This window comes from Polypterus senegalus, chromosome 6, assembly GCF_016835505.1.
Source record: "Polypterus senegalus isolate Bchr_013 chromosome 6, ASM1683550v1, whole genome shotgun sequence".
In the NCBI taxonomy this organism is placed as follows: Eukaryota; Metazoa; Chordata; class Cladistia; order Polypteriformes; family Polypteridae; genus Polypterus; species Polypterus senegalus.
This window is the reverse complement of record NC_053159.1, coordinates 69375356-69400756: the sequence shown is the minus strand read 5'-3', so window position 1 is coordinate 69400756 and position 25401 is coordinate 69375356. Positions and strand designations below refer to the sequence as shown.

At 37.0% G+C, this 25401-nt stretch overlaps 1 protein-coding gene across 4 annotated transcripts in view; it reads left to right on the top strand.

The window, feature by feature from the left end:
• Window positions 1-25401, top strand: part of LOC120531142 (centrosome-associated protein CEP250-like) — a 328524-nt gene that overhangs the window by 166707 nt on the left and 136416 nt on the right. For all 4 annotated transcript variants that reach the window (XM_039756280.1, XM_039756279.1, XM_039756281.1 and 1 more), the window contains 2 exons: window positions 18047-18187; window positions 22924-23042. In XM_039756280.1, the coding sequence (XP_039612214.1) occupies window positions 18047-18187; window positions 22924-23042 (260 nt within the window). The remainder of the gene's footprint in view (window positions 1-18046; window positions 18188-22923; window positions 23043-25401) is intronic.

The window sequence follows — 25401 nt, the reverse complement described above, 5'->3', positions numbered from 1 at the left end:
TATGTTTCTATTGAAATTCTGGAGGCATGTAGTATTTCTTAGAAATTAGTCTTTTATGGCATGTTGTAACTGGTCTCCAAATTTTCCAGGTTTAATATTTGCTCATTCTTCCTTGCAAAATTGCTTCTATACTTGTGGAGTGACAACGCACAGCAGTCTTAACATTTGTGCCCCAGGTTTCTTTGGTATTTCTATCCAGACTTTTATTTTTTTAGGCATATCAGAATAGCTTTGTCTATGTTTTTGAAGTAATTTTCTTTTTGATATATCGTTTCCTGTTCCAGTTTAAGGTTTTGCTTGCTGTATTCATTGTACAATATGTTTTTGTATCTCTACTAAATCAAAAGTTACCCCACAACATAATGCTACCACCACCATACTTCTTATCTAGTTGCTGTGCATTAGGTTGCTTTCAACCTGTTCATTTGACATTGTAGGTAGTGTTATTTCTCTGCCAATACAGTGTATACAAAAAGTATTCACAGCGCATCACTTTTTCCACATTTTGTTATGTTACAGTCTTATTCCAAAATGGTTTAAATTCATTTTTTTCCTCAGAAATCTACACACAACTCCCCATAATGACAACATGAAAAAAGTTTACTTGAGGTTTTTGCAAATTTATTAAAAATAAAAAAACTGAGAAATCACATGTACATAAGTATTCACAGCCTTTGCTCAATACTTTGTTGATGCACCTTTGGCAGCAATTACAGCCTCAAGTCTTTTTAAATATGATGCCACAAGCTTAGCACACCTATTTTTGGCCAGTTTCGCCCATTTCTCTTTGCAGCATCTCTTAAGCTCCATCAGGTTGGGTGGGAAGCGTCGGTACACAGCAATTTTAAGATCTCTCCAGAGATGTTCAATCGGATTCAAGTCTGGGCTCTGGTTGGACCACTCAAGGACATTCACAGAGTTGTCCTGACGCCACTCCTTTGATATCTTGGCTATGTGCTTAGGGTCGTTGTCCTGCTGAAAGATGAACCGTCGCCCTAGTCTGAGGTCAAGAGCGCTGTGGAATAGGTTTTCATCCAGGATGTCTCTGTACATTGCTGCAGTCATCTTTCCCTTTATCCTGACTAGTCTCCCAGTTCTTGCTGCTAAAAAACATCCCCACAGTATGATGCTGCCACCACCATGCTTCACTGTAGGCATGGTATTGGCCTGGTGATGAGCGGTGCCTGGTTTCCTCCAAACGTGACACCTGACATTCACACCAAAGAGTTCAATCTTTGTCTCATCAGACCAGAGAATTTTGTTTCTCATGGTCTGAGAGTCCTTCAGGTGCGTTTTGGCAAACTCCAGGCAGGCTGCCATGTGCCTTTTGCTAAAGAGTGGCTTCCGTCTGGCCACTCTACCGTACAGGCCTGATTGGTGGATTGCTGCAGAGATGGTTGTCCTTCTGGAAGGTTCTCCTCTCTCCACAAAGGACCTCTGGAGCTCTGACTGAGTGACCATCGGGTTCTTGGTCACCTCCCTGACTAAGGCCCTCCTCCCCCGATCGCTCAATTTAGATGGCCGGCCAGCTCTAGGAAGAGTCCTGGTGGTTTTGAATTTCTTACACTTATGGATGATGGAGGCCACTGTGCTCATTGGGACGTTCAGGGCAGCAGAAATTTTTCTGTAACCTTCCCCAGATTTGCGCCTCGAGACAATCCTGTCTCGGAGGTCTATAGACAATTCTTTTGACTTCATGCATGGTTTATGCTCTGACATGAACTGTCAACTGTGGGACCTTATATAGACAGGTATGTGCCTTTCCAAATCATGTCCAATCAACTGAATTTACCACAGGTGGACTCCAATTAAGCTGCAGAAACATCTCAAGGATGATCAGGGGAAACAGGATGCACCTGAGCTCAAGTTTGAGCTTCATGGCAAAGGCGGTGAATACTTATGTACGTGTGCTTTCTCATTTTTTTATTTTTAATAAATTTGCAAAAATCTCAAGTAAACGTTTTTCACATTGTCTTTATGGGGTGTTGTGTGTAGGATTCTGAGGAACAAAATGAATTTAATCCATTTTGGAATAAGGCTGTAACATAACAAAATGTGGAAAAAGTGATGCCTGTGAATACTTTCCGGATGCACTGTATCTGTGCTGTTTGGGATCCTTGCTGCCTATGAAATCTTTTACAATAATCCTTACCTGACTTGTGCCCATGAAGAAGTCTGTTCTGCAGGTTATAGGCAAGCTATTTTGTGTTTGCAATGCATTTTAATGAAAAATCAAGCAAAATAACACCTTTTATTGGCTGACTATAAAGATTACAATATGCAAGCTTTTGAGGCAACTCAGGTCCCTTCTTCAGGCAAGATGTAATAAAAGGTGTCATTTTGCTTGACTTTTCACTACATTCATAATGGCTAACACGGTACAACACCCTAGTACTACGATGCTTTTTAAGAAATGCACAATAGTTAAGTGCACATGGGTAGAGTCCTGTTAACAGATCAAATGTTCAAATTCAAATGGCAACAGGGTGTAGTAATGCTTGTTAGTGAGAGTAAATGCTAGAGGAGAAACAAGTTACACAGCTAGAAGTTTCAGTTTCGTCCTGTATTTGTTTAGTACTCTTACAGGTGCATCTCAATAAATTAGAATATCATCAGAAAGTTAATTTATTTCAGTAATTCAATTCAAAAAGTGAAACTCATACATTATATAGATTCATTACACACAGAGTGATATATTTCAAGCATTCATTTCTTTTCATTTTGCTGATTATAGCTAATGGAAACCCAAAATTCAGTATCTCAGAAAATTAGACTATTGTGAAGACGTGCAATATAGACTCATGGTGTCAAACTCCACTCAGCTAATTAACTCAAAACACCTGCAAAGGTGTCCTGAGCCTTTAAATGGTTTCTCAGTCTGGTTCAGTAGGCCACACAATCATAGGGAAGACTACTAACTTGACAGTTGTCCAGAAGACAGTCATTGACACCCTCTGCAAGGAAGGTAAGCCACAAAAGTTCATTCCTAAAGAAGCTGGCTGTTTAGAAATGTATTAATGTAAAGTTGTGTGGAAGGAAAAAATGTGGCAGAAAAAGGTACACAAGCAACAGGAATAACTGCAGCCTTGAGAGGATTGTGAAGCACAGTCCATTCAAGAATTTGGGGGAGATTCACAAATAGTGGACTGCGGCTGGAGTCAGTGCTTCAAGAGCCACCACACATAGACATATCCGGGACACAGGCTACAACTGTTGCATTCCTTGTGTCAAACCACTCCTGAACCAGAGACAATGTCAGAAGTATCTTACCTGGGCTAAGGAAAAAATGGACTGGACTGTTGCTCAGTGGTCCAAAGTCCTCTTTTCAGATGAAAGTAAATTTTGCATTTCATTTGGTAATCAAGGTCCCAGAGTCTGGAGGAAGAGTGGAGAGGCACAGAATCTAAGTTTCTTGAGGTCCAGTGTGAAATTTCCACAGTCAGTGATGATTTGGGGAGCTATATCATCTGCTGGTGTTGGTCCACTGTGTTTCATCAAGTCCAAAGTCAGCACAACCGCCTGCCAGGAAATTTTAGAGCACTTCATGCTTGCCTCTGTGACAGCTTGCCAGCAGTACTAATGACCTGGTTTAATAACCATGATAACACTTTGCTGGATTGGCCAGCAAACCCAGCTGACCTAGACCCCATAAAGAATCTATGGGGTATTGTCAAGAGGAAGATGAGAGACACCAGACTCAACAATTCAAACGAGCTGAAGGCTTCTATCAAAGCATCCTGGGGTTCCATAACTCCCTAAGCAGTGCCACAGGCTGATTGCCTCCATGCCATGCCACACTAATGCAGTAATTCATGCAAAAGGAGCCCCGACCAAGTATTGAGTGTGTAGATGGACATACTTTTCAGTAGGCCAACATTTCTGTATTAAAATCTTTTTTTATTGGTCTTATGGTAATATTCAAATTTTCGGATATACTAAATTTTGAGTTTTTATTACCTGTAAGCCATAATCAGCAAAATGAAAAGTAATAAATACTTGAAATATATCACTCTGTGTGTAATGATTCAATATAATGTATGAGTTTTGAATTGAATTACTGAAATAATTTAACTTTTTGATGATATTCTAATTTATTGAGATGCAACTGCATGTAATTAAAGTGAATATAACCCAATATATAAAGTAAGTTTTATTACCTATACAAACAAAATTCCAGTTTCAGTGTTTTTTAAACATATACAAATAAAAATCCAGTTTCAATGTGTGTAACTTTATTTTGTAATACAGTAGTAATTAGTGGGCAGGGAAATTTATTTCTGTAAATTCAATTAAGTTATGCAGTATCAAGTCAGTCAGGTTTTAAGACTGTGCTATTAATACTTTACAGCACAAATATCACTATTTTTAATATTTTTTTCAGGATTGTTGTAAATTAGTTACACTGCTTAGTTTCAAACATAAACAGTGTAGAATTAAACAGACATTTGAGAAATAAATATTTTTGAATTGAGTTCTTGTTGCTAGAGATGCTTACATTGCTTCAGTAACTGCTATAAATCTACAATTGTGCAGTACATTATTAACATTTCAAGTAAGATGAAAACTACCCTTCAGTAATTGAATACATTTTAATATACATTGTGCAGACCCCTGTGACCCTGTGGTTAGGATATAGTGGGTTGGATAATGGATGGATTAATATATGTTGTTGTATGTATTAGAATTATTAGATGCAATTCCATGCAAAATAAATAAATTTAAGAGTAAATGTGTATATGGGCACCTTTTCAGTTGTAAAGTCTAAGAATTTATTAGGTTGTTATTCTGATCTGGTTTGTTATGTGTTAGTTTTGTCAAGAATTGTCAACAGGAATTGTCATACCATATTTCTCATGGTCCTAGTCTTGCATGTAATTCTTATAGAAGAAGCTCAAAGCACTAAGATCTTAAGAAATTAAATAAGTAAATTCAGAAAACGAATGTGATTAACAAAAATGTGTTTGGCATTTTGTTCAAGGCAGACAAGAATTTTCTTTTTTTTTTGTATACAACTGGTACGTCTAGTAAAAGGTATGTGTTATCTCACATTCTTTCTTCTATGAGAAATACATATAGTTGCAGTTAGAAATTTAAACAAGTAATTTTGCAGTTGGTGCTTCTGGTGGACTACTGCTAGTCCAAAGGTTGGAGAATATTATCAGATGTTTATTTTAAATAAAGACAAAAATATTAGGCTACATGTGAAAAACAGCATCTTAATAATATTAGTGCAGGAGAGCGAAGTACAATCTATCAAGATACCGAGGTCCTTTATTAATAAAAGGTGATGCAGATGTTGCATTACACAGTTTAAAGTGCTTTTGCTCTATTTCTATGCAGTATTTTTCTTTAAAAAACAGGCAGGAGGGTTAGGACTAATTAACATAGTTAACAAAAACTTCTAGTTTCCATTAAAAAGACATCATACTTCAGGTTGTAGTTAAAGCACAGCTTAATGTGGAATAATAGAGGTAGTATTCATCAACAACAGCAGTCAGTAAGATGCAAAAGTGTTTATGTGCACCTAATAAATCATATAACTTGGTATAGGATCTCTGGTACTCCCATATTCAGTCTTTTCTCCCTTCTCACGCACAAAATATTTAAAGGATTGTGTGGTGTATGGCTGCCCGTTCACCCCGGCCAATACCCCAGGCCGCCAGGTGGAGCCCTCCCTGCAGTATGGAGGTGCCCCGAACACCAGCAGGGCATCATGGACATTGGAGTTTTTATACACAGCCCTACGGGATACCATGGGGGCCACTAGAAGACACTGCAGGGAAGAACGATGGTTATTTGCCTTACGCACCGGAAGTATGTCCAAGTCACATTGACAAGGGGAATGACGTGCTTCCGGGGTGAAGAAAAGGACTTTTTATCTGACCCGGAAGTGATAAATAATCACATGGACTGGGGATTGGGAACACTTCCGGGTCAGGGAATATAAAAGGACTGTGGCAGCTCCCAGATGGCGAGCTGAGCTGGGTGGAAGGGTGGCAACGCGTCTGGGAGTGGAGGATTATTTATTGTGATTGGTTATTTAATGAGTATTGTGGAGGAGAGGGTGCTTTGTGCACTGTGCTGTATTAATAAAGTCATCTTTTGGACTTTTATCTGGTGTCTGGCATCTTGGACAAGGGTTCAAGGGAGCGATAGCGCCCCCTATCTGTCACAATTGTTATGGATGACTTTTTTGTATGGATGACAGTTTTGTAACATTTATAACTTAAGAGCATGGCAAATAAACAAACATGTTTGAAACAATATCCTTTTCTGACACAACATATACTTTTTTTTTAAAGAATTAGGTAATCTACCACAGCAATATTAAAGACAAAAATCAGTAACAAGAGATGACAGAAAATTAATACTAATAGGCCAAATACTAAAATTTACAATTTTTAAGACAATTCTTCCACTAAAGAATCACTGTCTCACCTTAGTGTGAATACTAACACTGGGAAAGGGTACCAAGTCAAATAATCAAAAATACAGTGTCTGTCATACAGTCATGGCCGAAATTATCTGACATAATGTCTCACAAAACTCCAAAAATGGGCTGGACAAAATTATTGGCACCTTTTCAAAATTGTGGGTAAATCATTTTATTTCAAGCATATGATGCTCTTTTGAACTCACCTGTGGCAAGAAACAGGTGCTGGCAATATGGCAATCACACCTGAAGCCAGTTAAAATGGAGAAAAGTTGACTCAACCTTTCTGTTGTGTGTCTTGAGTGTGCCACACTAAGCATAGAGGACAGAAAGAAGAGCAGAGAATTGTCTGAGGACTTGAGAACAAAAATTGTGGAAAAATATCAACAATATCAAGGCTGCAAGTCCATCTCCAGAGATCTTTATGTTCCTTTATCCACTGAGCGCAACATAATCCGGAAGTTCACAACACATGGCACTGTAGCTAATCTCCCTGGACATGGACGGAAGAGGAAAAATTGATAAAAGACTGCAACGAAGGACAGTCCGAATGGTGGATAAACAGCCACAATCAACAAAACATATTCAAGCTGTTCTGCAGATGCAGGGTGCAGCAGTGTCAGCTCGAACTATCTATTGACATCTGAATGAAATGAAAACCTATGACAGGAAAGCCAGGAGGACCCCACTGCTGACACAGAAACATAAAGCCAGACTGGAGTTTAATAAAATGTACTTGAGGAAGCCAAAATCCTTCTGGGCAAACGTCTTGTGGACAAATGAGACCAAGGTAGAGCATTTTGGTAACACTCATCATTGCCTCACATTTTTATGCAATCTTTTTGTTCAACCCACTGAATTAAAGCTGAAAGTTTGCACTTCAACTGCATCTGAGTTGTTCCATTTAAAATTCATTGTGGTAATGTACAGAAACAAAATTAGAAAAATGTTGTCTCTGTCTAAATATTTATGGACCTAACTGTACAATCTTTGCTTGATTCCACACTCCTTCTGTTCTGGATAAGCAAGTCGTTTCTTCACCAGCTATTATCAGGTATGTGCAGCAGACCAAGAGTCATTAGTGCAGTACAGTCACTTCATCTTTGAGGGTTTTGTTTCACATTATTGATTAGTTAGCTGACAAACAGAAACACATACTGTTAATAGACACATACTTACAGATAATGACATATGTATATGACAAATAAATAAAGAATAAGAGCATCTGCCACCTCAGACTCTGAATAAGAATAATTAATCTATTATTTTCCTTTCCCATTCCAAGTAGTTTACTTGGCTAAGGCAGAAGTTCTTTAAACAACATTCAGCACACTGGAAAAAGCAACTGTTCACAAACAAACAGCCTTCACTCTTTGCAGTCATTTCAACACACGTAGCAATTGCTTCATTCTTTCAAATTTAATTCCATATTCTCATACTCACATTCTCTTTTACAATTGCACTTCGTTCATAGAATAAAGTTCTCTTACAATTGCATTTCATTCACAGAGATCTCTATCATACGTGCTATAAACTCACTCGAGGTTGTGCTTTTTATTTATTTATAAGGTTTCATCGTTCAACGCACTGAAACTTTCCCTTCATGTTTATTTACTTATTATGACCATCAAACAACTTACTTCTTTTACATTCATGATTATCATTACTTTCAAACAGCTTCTCAGGATGCAAGCTGGTATTAGCTAGCTCAGTTTCATACGGCGCTAGTCTCCAGATCATGAAAACTCCGTGGCGAACCGATTCAGCGACAGTCAAGGAAAAATATTTCCATGGCGATCTGATTCAGCGACAACAAGGTGAATCCACCCATCGGGAAATCATGCAGCACAATTCCACAACAAGAAAGCATTTCCAGAAAAAGTTATGTGGTCACAAACAATATCCTGACTAACTAAGGAAAACATACATGCTTGAACCTTTATTTCCAATCGCCAGGCAAGTGTGTTAACCACTGCGCCACCATACTTTTTACCTTTATAGTTCCTAAAGTACACAACCTCCATTCACGCACATCAGGCACATTCTGCTTCTCGCAAAAACTTGTCTCCCTTCTCATGTATTATTATAAAAAGAGTATTTTTCCTTTGAACTTGATCAGGATTTAAAAGGAAAAATGTTTTTCACATTTTGCACGTTTATGATAAGCCTAAAACAAAAGTGGAGACATTTTATTTACTTTAACCCAATTACACATATCGATAATTATCTTTCTTTGTCATATGAGAAACTGTCTAATTTTTAAATCCACACTTACCCAATTAATACCTTCTTAAAAGTATAGCCAGTACTTATAGGAAGGTAACAGAGGCATGCTTCTCATTGTATAGTTAAAAATAAAATGTATTTGTTCCTTTTCCAATTTAAATTAGTGCTCTTTTACATTTTAATGCTATTTGTGTACACCGTTTAATGTTTCTTTTCAAACACTAGCTTATAACGTAGGTTCGTAAATTAAGCTGTATTTATAAAATGATTTCAATAATTTCTGTGTGTTTTATCAGGTTTACAGGTTTACATAGAAAATATGTTAAATCAGATTAAAGGGAACAGTTGCCATCATAAATGGCACTTACCCACATTTTTGCCTAAGTAGCTCCTACAGATTTTATCCTGCCTAGTACCAGGTTCTTGCCTTGTATGGGACTGGCATAGGGTCCGGCCCTCACTAACCTAAACCAGTTTAATTGGTAATTAGATGCTTTTTATTAATGCTGCTTATATCTCGGATGTAAGTTATTGTTAAAGTAGCTATTGTATAATTTAATTGAAACTGGAGTAAAAGGTAAGCTAATTTTGTGTTTGTATATGTATTTTGTATTTAAGATAATGTTTGTCTATTTTTTTTTTAACTTTATTAATTTTATTGCAATCATTCAATACAAATCAATCAATTTTTACAAAAAGTAGGATTGAGAACAAGTCAACCCCCACCCCTTAGAAAGAGAGCATGGCCAACAGAGTAAAACTTAAGGCTATACCGAACATACCGAAATTGATGAGTTTGATAAGCCAATAGAGATGAATGGAGAAGAAAAACAAATACAGAAATAATTGCTTCCTCTGGGCTTTAAAAGCTTATTCTATAATATTACTGATTAGATCCTGACATGTTTTGAAAAAAATCTGTACAGATCCTCTAACTGAGTGCAGTATTTGATTTTTTCCATTTTCAAATATTTAAAACATTGGTTTCTTACTGACTTAAAAGAGGAGAGTTAGGATTTTTTCCAGTTTAGCAAAATAAGTCTTCGTGCCAAAAGTGTAGTGAATGCAATCACAGTTTGTTTGTCCTTCACTTTAAACCCATCTGGAAGAACCCCAAACACAGTTGTTAATGGGTTAGGAGGGATTGTGACACCAAGGCTGTCTGAAAGGTAATTAAAAATTTTGGTCCAGAATGATGTTAATTTGGTGCAGGCCTAAAACATGTGACCCAGTGAGGCTGGCACTTGATTGCAGCGTTTGCAGGTTGGATCTTGCCCTGGAAACATTTTGGAGAGTTTTAGGCTGGGCAGATTTGCTCGATATGTAATTTTGAGTTGAATAATTGTATGCCTTGCGCATATGGAGCTCGAGTGAATTTTCTGCATTGCTATTTTCCACTCCTTTTCTGATATATTAATTGAGAGATCTTTTTCCCAGTGTCCTCTTGGATCTTTGAAAGGGAGGGACTGCAAAATAATTTTATATATTGCAGAGATGGTGTCTGAATCCTTGAAATTGAGCAATATTTTTTCCAGCATGGATGAGGGTGCAAGATGAGGAAAATCGGGCAGGTTCTGTTTAACAAAGTTCCTAATTTGGAGATAGTGAAAGAAATGTGTAGCTGGAATGTTAAATTTGGAATGTAATTGTTCATAGGATGCAAAGACGTTGTCTATATAAAGATCTCTAAGCAAGTTAATCCCAAATTTTTTCCAGATATTAAAAAGTGAGTGAAGCACAATTGGGTTATTAGTATATTGCCGATAACTTGCATTTATTGGGGTACAGAGCAGGGAATATAAAGAAGTACTGCAGGATTTTAGTTCTATTGCGGACCAGACCTGTGTATGTTCATCTATTTGTGTCCAGGTTTTTATAGCTTGTATGTTTGCTGCCCAGTAATAAAACTGGAAGTTAGGTAGAGCCATGCCACCTTCTGCCTTTTGTCTTTGTAGGGTCGCTCTTTGGATACATGGATGTTTTGAGTTCCAAATAAATGAGGTTATTGTTGAATCTAATTGCTTAAAAATGATTTATTGATGTATATTGGAATGTTTTGAAATAAAAAAAGGAGCTTAGGAAGAATATTCATCTTAACAGTGTTAATTCTTCCAGCTAGAGTGAGATGAAGGGTTGACCATCTGTGCAAGTCTTGCTTTTTTCCATGCAGACGGCGAAATTTTGTTGATAAAGAGCTTTATATTTACTTGTGATGTTTACCCCTAGGTATTTAAACTGTTCTGCAATGATAAAAGGTAGGGTGTCTAATCTAATATTATATGCTTGAGAATTCACTGGAAAGAGTACACTTTTATTCAGATTAATTCTGAGACCAGAGATCTTTTGAAATTCTGTGAGTGCTGTTAAGACTACAGGCACATAATGTTGTGAGTGTGATATATACAGTACCATATCATCTGCATATAGAGAAATTTTCTGTTCCAGTCCTTCTCTGATAATCCCCTTTATCTGATAAGCATTTTGACAGTGTATTGCCAGTGGTTCAATGGCGATTGCAAACAACAGCGGTGACAAGGGGCATCCTTGTCTTGGTACCACGTTCTAGTTTAAAGTAGTCTGAACAAATGTTGTTGATACAAATTGAAGCTTCTGGATTGGTATACAGTAGTTTGATCCATGCACAAATGTTCGGGCCAAACCCAAATTTCTCCAATGTAGTAAAAAGGTATTTCCATTCAATCATGTCAAATGCTTTTTCTGCATCCAATGATAATAATATTTCTGGGGTGTTTGACTTAGTTGGTGAGTATATTACATTAAACAAGCGTCGAAGATTCGAAGATAAGTGTCAACCCTTGATAAATCCAGTTTGATCTTGTGATATTACAGAAGAGAGGACTTTCTCCATCCTTCTAGCTGTAATTTCTGAGAGTATCTTAACGTCATTATTCAAAAGTGAAATTGGTCTGTATGATGCACATTGTAATAAGTCCTTATTTTGTTTAGGAAAAATGGTGATTAATGCTTGGCAAAAAGTTTGAGGAAGAGTTTGATTTTCTCTGGCTTCTGTAAATGTTGCTAATAGGAGGGGAGCTAGCCGAGCGGAGAATTTCTTATAAAATTCTGCAGGGTAGCCATCAGGGCCTGCTGCTTTCCTACCTTGAAGTGACTTTATAGCATCTAGTAATTCTGATAACACCAGAGGTTTATCGAGTTCCTTCGTACTAAAATGTCTATTTGTGGTATCTATAATGTATTCAGAAATGCATTAGATTGTATGTTGTCTTCTTTAAACTCAGTAGAATATAAGGATTTATAGTAGTCTCTAAATGTGTGCATTATATTTTTGTGGTCAATGATTTTGTCTCCGTTCGTGTTGGTGATTACTGGGATTGCGTTGCGGACTTCTTGTTTGTGAATTTGTTGAGCTAAAAGCTTATCAGGTTTTTCTCCATGTTCATAGTAATGATGTCTTGATTTATAAATTAGTTGTTCGGTTTCTTTAGTTGTCAAGAGGTTTAGTTCTGAATGCAGAGCCTGCCTTTTCCTATGTAGAGCCTCGCTTGGAAGCCTAGCATGTTCTTCATCTATTCTAGTAATTTTGCTATTTAGCTCTGCTACTTTCTTGGTTTCTAATTTATTTCTGTGGGAAAGATATGTGATAATCTGTCCTCTTAAGAAGGCCTTAAGAGTTTCCCAGAGTATTCCTGCAGAAATCTCTGAGGATGTATTTGTCTCTAGGAAGAAACTGATTTGTTTGGATATAAATTCTGTACAATTCTCGTCTGCTAATAGAAGCGGTTTGAGAAGCCATCTGCGAGGTGAGTGTGTGGGGTATAGTGACTTTAGCTCCAAGATCAGAGGTGCATGGTCAGAAATAACAATAGCATCGTATTTGCAAGATTTAATCGTAGGCAAGAAATTATTATCTATAAAGAAATAATCAATTCTTGAGTAGCAATGATGTACTGGTGAGTAGAAAGAATATGTTCTTGAGTTTGGGTTTAAAAACCTCCAGGGGTCTGATAAGTTGTGATCAGTTATAAACTTTGTAATTATCTTTGCAGTGTTAGATGTCGTCCCCCCTGTGATAGAAGTCCTATCTAAGAGTGGAACACAATTAAAGTCCCCAGCCATTATAATTTTATGAGTGTTCACATTGGGAATGGATGCAAATAATTTTTGTATAAATTCCTTATCATTGAGATTAGGTGCATAAGCATTTATCAAAATCATTTTACAGTTAAATAAGTTACCCTTGACTATCACATATCTCCCTTCAGGATCCAATACTACATCTGATGCTATGTATGAGAATTCCCACACCTCTAGTTTTCTTTGTAAAGCTAGAATGGAACATTTGGCCAGTCCAGTCCTTTTGCAGCTGGAACTGATCCTTGCTTAGTAAGTGGGTCTCCTGTAAAAATACTATTTTAGCATTTAAACCTGTTAGGTGAGAGAGTACTTTCTTTCTCTTTAATTCGTGATTCAGGCCTTTAACATTCCAGCTCACAAAGTTAACTGTCCCATCATGGAGACATTGATTCTGAATTTTTGATGTCATTTTATAGTCTTAACTGGAAGTGAGACAGCTTTAACCTTAATTTCCTATTTCCCCAAGAGTTATTGCCATGCAGCCTATTGTTACGTTGGTAGTTATAATTAAAAGGATATATTAGAAATAGATATAGCCTGTTCTCTTTATCTCCCCCCCTTAACCCCCCACCCTCCCATTTTGCCTCCCCACATGAGGCTGGACCCCACTTAACGCAGTCCCGGTTCTCTGACATACTCAGAGACAGAGCACGTCCAAAGCAAAACAAGCCCCCACGCAGTGGCGTTTTAGGATTAAAAAATAGAGATATCTATTGCCAGTATAGTCTAAATACTATATGCCTAAAATATAATCATTAACAAACTATGAACTTAAAATATATCTAATCTTCAGCAATCTTAATGTATTAAGATAAACCCGAATAATAAACCCGGGGAATGGTGTTAGAAAGTGGTCCAGAATAAGCATAGTAAGTCTTAATGCAATAATAACAATAACAATAAACCAAGGGTATGATGTTAAACAGTCTCCTTTAGGGTAGAGAAAAAATAAATAAAAAATAAAAAATAAACACAAACTTCTATAACTGTAATTAAAACATAAACGGTTAGCGTCAAAGTAATAAAGAGGATATATAATTATACAAACCCGTATCTTAACAAATAGATCAGACAGTAGGTTATTTATCCTTGGCATGTCGTGACAGGCTACGACTCACTGTTGTGTTTCAGAATAGTTTCGGGATCAGCTTTCTTAATTCCTTTTACCTGAACTTTTTGTGAAAGTGTTTATTTGATCTTTGGAAATCAGGCTTCATATATTCTATAGTTTATGCCTATACTTTGTAACATTTTTTACTAAAATATGAAAAAGTTTCTGTTTTAACAATTTGTTTATACAGATTACTGTAGAAATGGAACACACATGAAATGCATGTGTTCCAAAAACGATCTATTAGTTCCACTCTAAAACACCACTTCACTCCCAGATAATCAATCAAGGCATGAGCTGGGAGAAGTTCATGCATGTTCTGCGACAGTGGGGGATAGAATAGCCAGCCGCTTGCTGCTCTTAATCTGCACATTAATAGGACAAAACACACTGGGAGAGGTGTGGACGGATTTAAGTAGCGATTTAAGGTGGGATGGATCTACAAGTTTTTTCATAGGCTCTGGTAATTCTGTATTAATTCTTGTTTAACATGGTGCCAGAGAGTGATAATGTGTAACATATTGGTTGAACACAGAATTTCACTGCATGTGCAGGTAAGAATTTCACTTGCACTGCGACAATATTCACTACTTTCACTACTACCAGCAGGCATATTAACCAAGTTTTACTTACCCTAACAATCTCCACTCCTAATAGAAAATGTTGACTGTCAACAACATGAAACATTATGTCAAGCATAAGCCATGTGTTACAGTTCTATGTTGTATGGAGTAAATTACTCACTTGATCAAGTATGGTAAATATCAAGCCATCCTATATAGTGTGAACTTGTTTCATTAAAATGCTGCTAGGGATATGCATAGGGTTGCAGTGACCTGCTAGGAGGAGAGTCCCCTTGCTTATAATTTTGAAAGAATAGGAACATGGGATGTTTGGATATACAGTACAATGTGTTATTAAGGTTATTAATTTGTTATGGATCCCTCTGCCAGCTTTGTAGAGCCATTTATTGGTTGGCTCATATATGGTTGTGATGAAAACCGGAGCATTACTACTCTTTATCAAGATGATGTAAATCTTGACCCACCTTCTCATACACTACTGCAACATTTCTGTAAACTTTAATTCAACTTACCGCCCGGCAGGGACGCCCCTGCTGCTTATGTTCCGGGGGAGCCACCATGGGCAGTCCAGTACCTCCCCCGAGACGCTTGGTGGCAGCCTCCCTGGCTGACGGTGATTACCCAACCACCCGCAGGGGTCCATGGGAGATGGAGTCCTCCACAGCCTGGTTGGGGTCTCGGATGGCCGCTAGGGGGACCTGCATGGACGCAGCAGCCTGGCTGGATGAATCTTCAGCCCCACCCGGAGGTGCAATTAGACCAGGTGGTCAAGCACCTAGAACACTTCCGGGTGGGTTATAAAAATGGCCAGCCACCCACCACTCAGGAAGCCAGAGTTGGGAGGAAGGAGAAGAAGCTTGAGGAGGAGTGGTGGTAGAAGAAGAAAAGTGTCTTGTGGTTTCAGTGTGTGGTATTTGGGACTGTGTATTGCCTGTGGGTCTTGGGGAAGACGTGCGCCCATGGGTGAAGAAAAATAAAATCTGTGTGCATTTTATACGTGCCTCTGTGTCCTTCTGTGTCGGGTCAGGCCCCTATATAGCGCCTTTGTTACAGTAAATCTTCTGGTGCTTCCACTTTGTAAGCTGATGACTAGAATTATACACTGTGTTTGAAATGCAGCTTCAATGTTGCACTCAACTGTTGTTGAAGAAAGATGTCCTCTAATGCAAAAGTGGTATTGTTTTAGTTTGTTTGCTGTTGAAGCTGTATTTACTAATTTTTACTTAAAATGCCAGTAAAATGTGTAATTTGGCTAGGAGTGCCCAAACCTTTGCATTGAACTGTATATTGTGAAGGGCATGACAGGTTGTCAAAAGCTGGAAGAGGCTTGGTTGACAGTGGTTTGGAGCTAGGATGGCATGAGACAAGAATTGGACTTAAAAGGATTGAAAAGAGGCATTAATGAGACAGACAAAAGCTTACATTACCACTTGCTAGTAAACATTGTCTGGTAATGACCTAATAAGAGAAGGAGAGAGAGAGATGGAATCAATGGGGCAATGTAAAGAATCAAATCAAGTGCTTCCAGTGTAGAATAAACAAAAGTGTTTCTACCCCTCAAATAAGTAGAACTCTGCTGTATTTTAATGAAAAAATAAGTAAAAAAAAAAACCAAACAATAAAAACAGTGTAAGAAGAAATTCTCTACAGACTATATAAAGGTTTGGGGCAGCCACCCATATATTATATCCTGGCTGCAAAAGTTTGAAAATTATTCAACAGAGGTGTTCACAAGACTTGAGTCCAAAACAGAACTAATGATGTGGATGTAAGATGGCGGCTTTGAAGGCCCATCGAGGAAGTGATATCATCAGAGCCAGAGCCAGAAGTGACATTATCAACACCCATTAACACCCCCACAAAAAAAAAGGCCAAACCGGAAGTGACATCATCAAAGGATCCGTACCCAGAAGTGATGTCATCAGTGGCACCGGAACCTGGTGGGATTTCATGGGAATGGTCAGAAAGGAACTGAGAAAGACAGTCAGTACACCCTGGCGCCACATGGTCTCATATGGTATTACCACTACTCAAGCCCTTTTGTTTCCTCCTACTCGCATGTGTGTGACAACAGATATTCTGGAAAATGTTGGTAAAGGCCTGGCCTTAAGGACCGTTCAGTGTAGTAAAACTTGTAGACTCATCCATGACTCAATCATGAAGTACTTTGAAGACCATTTTCTCTTGAGTTAACTGCAAAGTTATCATTCAGATTCAGGCTTGGCATGATCCTAGCTGGTGGTTCTTTTAGAAATGTATTCAAATGTGTTCAATATATAGGCACATCTTTTTTAATCATTTTGAATTGTTTCTAACTTTCTACATTCTACTTGGAAGATGAGAATATTGCGCCAGTATATATTTATCTACTGAATCATTTTCAGAGTTTGCTTTCTGCAAGTCAGCGTTGCAGTATTTATAATTTGGATTTTGTTTTCTTGTATGGTTTACTTAAATATAATAGCATACATATTGCCTATTTGTCTTGTTGTAACACTTGGGAAACTGACATTTTTTAAACACATTTTGAATTTTGTTTTCCATTGGTAAATTTACACCTGCTTTGTTGTTTAAAACAGGACCCTCTGTTTTCAAGCTTCCATAAACATAACTAGACTTATGTGGCATAATTTAATATAGACTTTGTTTCTTTTTATTATTGGATGAAAATCTGTTGGGTAGCCATCTGGGATTTCAACTTTCCAATCCGTAGCTGGGATTTCGGGAATATTCAGGGCAAGGTTGCATCGAAGCTGAAGCCTGTGTTGGCAAACATCAGGTGCAAGGCAGGAACAATCCCTGTACAGGAGGCCAGTCCATCACAGGGTGAACACACATACAAACTAGCAACAAATTTAACAACATTAATCCACCTAACTGTCTTTGAACTTTTGGAGGAAACCAGAGCACCCAGGAGAAGCCCATGCGGATATAGGGAGAAGTATTTCCTAAATATGTTACTTATTTTTCAGTGTTCAGTAATTTTTTGTTGCATCTGCATTTTAATTCTAGTATCCAGTGTAACCAGTGTAAAATGGAAAAAAAAATCGTCCACTCATCAGTTTATTAAAACGTTCTAATCTAACGTTCCAATCAACAAATGATGTGTTACTTGTTAATTGCAGGGCACAAACAAGAAAAAAATTGTATAGTTATTAATTTAGTGTGGCTAAATGACCTAAAATACTTTGGTAAGATAAGAAAGAATTCATGATATTCAAGCATTCTCTGGTATGCATTAACACAAATCACTGTAAATTAATGCAATGAAATGTATTGTGCAACGGGAACCTCCACATAAATATAATATAGGTGCCAAGCTTGTCTCTCCTGTGAAGGTGAAGCTTAACTTCACCTGCAAGAGTTTCCAGTCATTCTCTGTTGCTGAGCTAGTAACTTTCAGATACTACCTTTGTAGTTTAAAGCCATGGTGGTTGGGGCTAGTGCCTCACAGCTCCATTGAAATGGTTCCTAAGTCATTGTCTGTGGTGTTTTTTTTTCTCCAGGTACTCATTCAAGCAGTAATTGTAAGTCATACTTGTGTGTTATATAAATGTGTTTTTTTTATTTGTACAGGGTGCTATTGCTTGTCAGCAGTTTATTGATGAACAAGCACTTCGTGATACCCTTGCAAGTTCTGTCATGGGGTTGTCATCTTTGCTTAATTACATCGCAGAAATTCAAAATATTATCCATAAAAGAAACCAGAAGATGCAGGTAATAAACAATAACTATATGATATGTATGATAAGTTTGTTTTACCTATTATGCATATTTTTTTTTCAGATGAATTATTTAGGTGCCATGCACCTTTACAAAGTGCTCAGGCCCTTATTCAGATGTCACTCTATGTCTTTTGCTTGAGGTTGATCTTTACTTTACATATTTTCATAGAATTCCTCATTAGCCTCTGGTTTCTTCCCACGATCCAAAGGTTACCACTGCTTCTAGCATCTTGAGACCTGGTTAGTCATTCAGTTAGTGTTCCAGTTCCTACAGCATAGATCAGTAATGCAGATCTTATATATGGTACTAGCTTAAGCTACCCATCTAAGACAGGTTGAAATTGAATTAATCAACATAGACCTTAGCATTAACATTTGCAGTGCACCATGTAATGCATATGTCTTCCTTGTGTGCCATTTGATATGGAATGGGCTGTTAATGCTGGTGATAAATAATCTATTGAAATAACAAATTCAATACATTCTGTTGCTAAAAATGTTTGTGATGCAACAATTTTTGGAATGACAGAGACCCTGCATCCAGATGGAGACACAGATATTTTTCCTTTAATTAAAGTGTATTGCACAACTGGATAAGATGAATCATATTGTGTCAAATAGCTGCATTTGGAATGTATGCTTATGGGTGTGATGTGAGTTCCTTGATACAGAGCAGCCCAACGTTCCTAGTGCTCATTTTTAAAATGGTCATGAAAGTAGAACACTTTATTAGCTATCAGAAGAAGAACTGGTAAAGCTATTGTATAGCAATTGGGGTGATTAGTGTTCTTTAACACCACTACAGTAATACTTTAGAATATAGAATGGATTTTGGGTGGGAATTTCATTGCATGCTGGGGTGGACAAAAGTCCAGATTCCTAGAACTGCCATATTTTAATTGTGGACCACCAAACTACAGACTCACAAAGTCCATTGTACTAACAGATGTTCCAGATCTGTGGTTCATGCAGTATATATTTCTAATAAAACAATTTGATAAAGTCAAAAGACACATACACAACCTAAGTGTGCTTATAGCGCACCAGATGTCCTGCATATTTTTTGTTGGAGCGAACATACACATACTTACATTCTGAACCCGAGTTAATCTGATTCGTGTTCTCAGGGTTGTCTTGACTTGTCCTGACAGCACTGGACATAAACAGAAAATCCTCTTGAGTGTGCCAGTCCATCATGTGGCCCATTCCTGTAGATTCAAACACAGATTGGGCTAATTTGGAATTCCTAATCAGTCTAACTGGCCGCACATATTAAAATACTTGATAATAAGATTTCATTAGTAACTTGACATTTGCCAAGTCTCTTAAGACAGTGTTTTTCATACTTTTGAATTGTTTTTATTTATTTATTTATTTTTTTGCATATTTAATGAAACCAATTATTGCATATACTTCATCTCTTAGACTTTTTATGCTTTTCTCTATTGGAATCATTTCTGCCATGTTGCCACTGGTGTTTCACTGGAAATCCCCTTTTTTCTAATTTCAGAGACATGTTTTGCTTTTATCTTACTCATTTGTCAGATCCACCATCTGAATACTATATTCAGACTCATTCTTATTGTTTTCCATTGTGTAGATTTCTGTCTCACACTCCATTGGAGATGGCAGAACTCTTTACAGATCTGTTCAATTTAGAACTAAGTTCATAAACTGGCAGAAGTCTGTTTATGGTTCGGATGTGGCAAAAATTATTTTTGAACAAATAACCCAAACACATTTGATGGAGAAAACAAAATAACACAATTTATTAATAATGAAAGGATAGTTAAAGATAAAATATATGTAAGCATATACAGACAATAACAATAAAACAGAAAACTTAAATCTGCATTAGCTTGGCTTGATTCTTTAAGGACTGGCTTTTGAGAGTTGTTTTCACAATTTTGGTCTTTGGTTACATGAATTAGTACTATGTACTTAGCAACTGCATCTTAATTCTTTTAAAACTCTCATGCACTCACTTTAACCCAAACCCATAGCCCCGTAAGGAAGAATTCTTGCATGTGTCACACACTTTAAAAGTTCTGTGTGATTGGTGCTGCTGAGTCAATGGAAGGTTACTCAGTTTTCGTACTGATTTTAGAAAAGAGAAACTTACAATAGCTCAAGATATATCCTTAGCATAGGTTATTCCTTTCAGTTAAGACAACACAAATAACCAGAAATACATTTGTTGATATTTTCTGGCTTTATCCTAACTACAAAATTATAGTCAATAGTTCTAAATGTAGGTCTACTTACTGTATGTTAAGTTCCTGTTGACTCTAGCTGGAGGAAATACTTTGCCCTGATTCTTCCAGGATCTGTGCAGACTTTTAATGTGCATTGTCTCTATTTGTCTAGATGCTTTTCTCCCTCTCTTTTTCTTCTTCTCACACCTCATGTTCTGCACTTTGGAATCTTTTTGAGCTTCCACTCACAGTTGTCATCTTTTTGAGCTTCCATTAACAGTTGTCCTCTTTTATTAGCATAAAATCGGCAGTTGATAATAAGTCATCTGCTTTTTTTATCCAGATGAATGCTTGGCTTTAAGTAAGTCTAACTTGTTTGTGCAACTTACTGTCCTTAATTTAGAAAGGCTGGCCTAAATATGACATCCATGTCCAATTCTGTTATCAATGTTATTCTGCTACACTAAGTTACCCTTGAGAGCCTGTTATGGCCTCACTATAGGCAGTGGGGACCTGCTATTGAGCAAAAGTTAACGTTAGACAGGTAACTAGTGCTTGCAGTGACTTATAAAAGAAAGAGTGTACCGTTTAGCATTGGTTTCTTTGGAGCACATAACCCCATCCTTTTGGCTGATGACTGGTGCAAAGTTTTGTCCACCATGATTGCCAGTGTTTATGTTATGGCTTTTTGTTCACTGATAAAATGCAGCAGACAGCCCCACTCTTAGACATCTCTAGATACCATTTTCTTGTAAATGATCAGTCTTATCAGATGAGACCCAGAAACTCCATTTCAGAGGTAAGCCCTGTAGTAGAAATTACAATTTCACTGAAGTTATGTGTCAATAAAAATGACGTGGTGGCTTCTTATTTAGAAGAGTTCTTTTGAAGCAAAACAAGCTGCTCTTTGTCAATCTCTTCTACATCAGCCCAACCGAAGTGATGGTATTAGCAAATGTGATTTATGTAGTTCATACTTTTTCTTGTCACTCAATAAGAATGAGGCAAGATAGATAGATAGATAGATAGATAGATAGATAGATAGATAGATAGATAGATAGATAGATAGATAGATAGATAGATAGATAGATACTTTATTAATCCCAAGGGGAAATTCACATACTTCAGCACCAGCATACTGATAAAGAACAATATTAAATTAAAGAGTGATAACAATGAAAGTATAACAGACAGACAATAATTTTGTATAATGTTAACGTTTACCCCCCTGGGTGGAATTGTGTGGGGGAGGAACAATCTCCTTAGTCTGTCAGTGGAGGAGGACAGTGACAGCAGTCTGTTGCTGAAGCTGCTCTTCTGTCTGGAGATGATCCTGTTTAGTGGATGCAGTGGATTTTCCATTATTGACAGGAGCCTGCTCAGTGCCCATCACTTTGCCATGGATGTCAAATTGTCCAGCTCTGTGCCTACAATAGAGCCTGCCTTCCTCACCAGTTTGTCCAGGCGTGAGGCATCCTTCTTCTTTATGCTGCCTCCCCAGCACACCACCGCATAAAAGAGGGCCCTCGCCAGAACTGTCTGATAGAACATCTGCAGCATTTAATTGCAGATGTTGAAAGATGGCAGCCTTCTAAGGAAGTATAGTCGGCTCTGTTCTTTCTTACACAGAGCATCAGTATTGGCAGTCCAGTCCAATTTATCATCCAGCTGCACTCCCAGGTATTTATAGGTCTGCACCCTCTGCACACAGTCACCTCGGATGATCACGGGGTCCATAAGAGTATTGGACCTTCTAAAATCCACCATCAGCTACTTGGTTTTGCTGGTGTTTAGTTGTAGGTGGTTTGAGTCACACCATTTAGCAAAGTCCTTGCTTAGTTTCCTATACTCCTCCTCCTGCCCACTCCTGATTCAGCCCACGATAGCAGTGTTGTCAGCTAACTTTTGCACATGGCAGGACTCCAAGTTGTATTGCAGGTCAGAAGTATATAGGCTGTATATTTATAGATGATAAATGGTATTTTTGTAAACATTGTTAGTCCAGAGCCTTTCTGTCAACAGAATTTAGTATGGCATGGCTAATTTATGTATATACTTTATTGTCAGTCATTGAGTGTACTCCAGTTGTTTCAGAGCAGTGCATTACTTGTTACAAAGTCACATCAGTCTAGGATTGTCAGGTTTGTATTGTATCTAATCTAATCTTATTCAGTACTACTGGTTACTGTACACAGTAAATGATTTGTCACTTTATCCATTCATATATTCTTTTATTTTGTGAAAATAATCAGTCTTGACACAGAGAAAAAGGTTTGGGGCAGCCACCCATATGCTTAATCCCTGGCTACAAAAAGGGTAAATAAAAGTTAATAATACTTTTTATTGTATAATAAGCTGTAAACCATATAACATTTTTACTCAATTGAAATGACAGTGAAAGTTGATTATTCAGAGCAACACTATTGTGATAATTAATCTTATTATAATAAATGAGTTATGTCTTGCTGTTGGGTTTAATTCCATACATATAAATAGAAATCAATCTGACTTGTTGTTTTTGTCTCCACCTCAGGAAATAGGAAAGACTGTAAATAACCACATTAGCAGAGACTTTAAAAAGGCATTGATACAGTTTCGTTTGGAGGAACAAGAGAGACAGCCCAGAGTATCAGAACCTGAATCACTTGACAGGTACAGTAATAAGGAATGCAGGTCCAGAATTACAATATAAATCATTTTTCACTACTTACTGCTTTAATTAGTACTTTTATTAATATGTAGAATTTATTATATAGTTAGTATTTTAATGTTGAAGCCAAAGTACCAGAGAATATAAGTAATTAATTTTATAAAATAACTTAACAGCTAGTCTTGAATTATAACAGATACATATGTGGCATAAAAAAATATTTCTCTTGTCCCATATTTGGTTTATCTTTTTAATCCTATACTAACACAAACTATTTTCCGAGTAATAATTTCCATTTGTTTGAATTTCGAACTTCCGTACTTCTTTTATCTCTATCCTGCTCTGCAAGTGTACCGCTCCATCGTTTTTGAATTCTTTACGATGTTCTACTTTGTCATCTACTCTTTGTCTTTTATTTCCGGGACCGGGCATAGTTAAATCTCTGCAAAAAGACTTGCCTTGCAGGACATTAAAGTGTCTCTCTGAGAAAAATCACATCTCTTCTCCTTCCAAGATTTTTTTTATAATAGAGAGATGATTATTGAAGTTGAAAACCAGAAAATATCATCCAACCTTTTTGGTAGTTAAACTTTGCATTTTCTTACTATGTTCATCTATTGAGTACTGTCTTGCCTTCCAGTGAGCCTTTTTTCCACTAGCAAATGACCTCAGACTGAAAATCTGGTACAGGAGTTGTTAGTAAGTCAGCTCTTGGAGTTAAGAATCAGTAACTTGATAAAGGTTCAGTTAGTTGATAAAGCTGTTTATATCTATGTATCCAAACACCAATGCAAAATTCTAAGGACTGTCAAACAAGATTTCAATAAAATGCGAAGGAACCAATGCATACAATAAATTCAGAAAATATTCAGACACCTTCACTTTCTGCACACTGTATTGTGTTGCAGATTATATTTTCAGTGTATAGATTTGCCCATCAGTCTACATTCTGAAGTCCAGAATGACAAACTGAAAACGTTTCAGAAACTTGAAATGTATTAAAAATCAAAACTCAAATCTGTCATACAAACTTAAGCTTAAATTTGCAATACTGTTTGTTTTCCATGTATTTATTAATTTTTGTGCATTTTATACATTTTGTGATAGATGTTTAAAACAACATCTATTATAATTTATGAAAATTAATGAAATCAATGCAGGCATTATACCATTGACCCTACCATGTTGGTGAGGGTTACAAGAAGCTGGGCCATAAATATTATTTAATCAGTTTTATCTGTATTAAAGTCAATGTAAACATATTTAAATAATTAACTACCAGGTCATTATGAAAGTCAGTGAAAAGCTCATTTATTTAAGAATATCACTTTAAGCAGATAATTTTTAGTAGTACCTGGATGAAATACTGGAACAGCTTAGCTATAAGCTAAATAAATGAGCTGGAGTGAACGGTCTCCTCATGTTTGACAAATTTCTTTTTTTTTTATTTATTTATTTATTTATTAATTTTATTACAATCAATACATAGCAATCAAGTTTTTACAAAAAAAAAAAAAAGAATTATGCTAAGAACAGATTGATCCCCACCCTTGAGAGAGAGAGCAAGCCAAGCGTGTAAAATTTAAGGCTTTTAAAAATACCTAAATCAACAAATTCTCTGTGCTTTATAAAATCATTTCAAAATATTACTGATTAGATCCTGCCATGTTTTGAAAAAAGTCTGCACAGATCCTCTAACTGAGTATTTGATTTTTTCCAATTTTAAATAATGTAACACATCAGTTTCCCACTGACTTAAAAGAGGAGAGTTTGGGTTCTTCCAGTTTATCAGAATAAGTCTGCGTGCCAACAGTGTAGTGAATGCAATCACAGTTTGTTTGTCTTTCTCCACTTTAAGACCCTCTGAAAGAACCCCAAACACAGCTGTTAATGGGTTAGGAGGGATTGTGAGTCCAAGACTGTCTGAGAGGTAATTAAAATTTTGTCCAGAATAATGTTAATTTGGAGCAGGCCCAGAACATGTGACCTAGTGAGGCTGGGGCTTGGTTGCAACGTTCGCAGGTTGGATCATGCCCTGGAAACATTTTGGAGAGTTTTAGTCGAGACAGATGTGCTCGATATATAATTTGAGTTGTATAATTGTATGCTTTATCTCCATTCGTGTTAGTAATTACCGAGATTGCGCTATGCGCACTTCTTGCTTGTGAATTTGTTGCGCTAAAAGCTTATTAGCTTTCTCTCCATGTTCATAATAATGATGTCTGGATTTGTAAATTAGTTGTTCGGTTTCTTTAGTTGTCAAGAGGTTTAATTCTGAATGTAGAGCCTGCCTCCTCTTATGTAGAGTCTCGCTTGGTAGTCTGGCATGTTCTTCATCTATTTTAGTAATTTCGCTTTTAT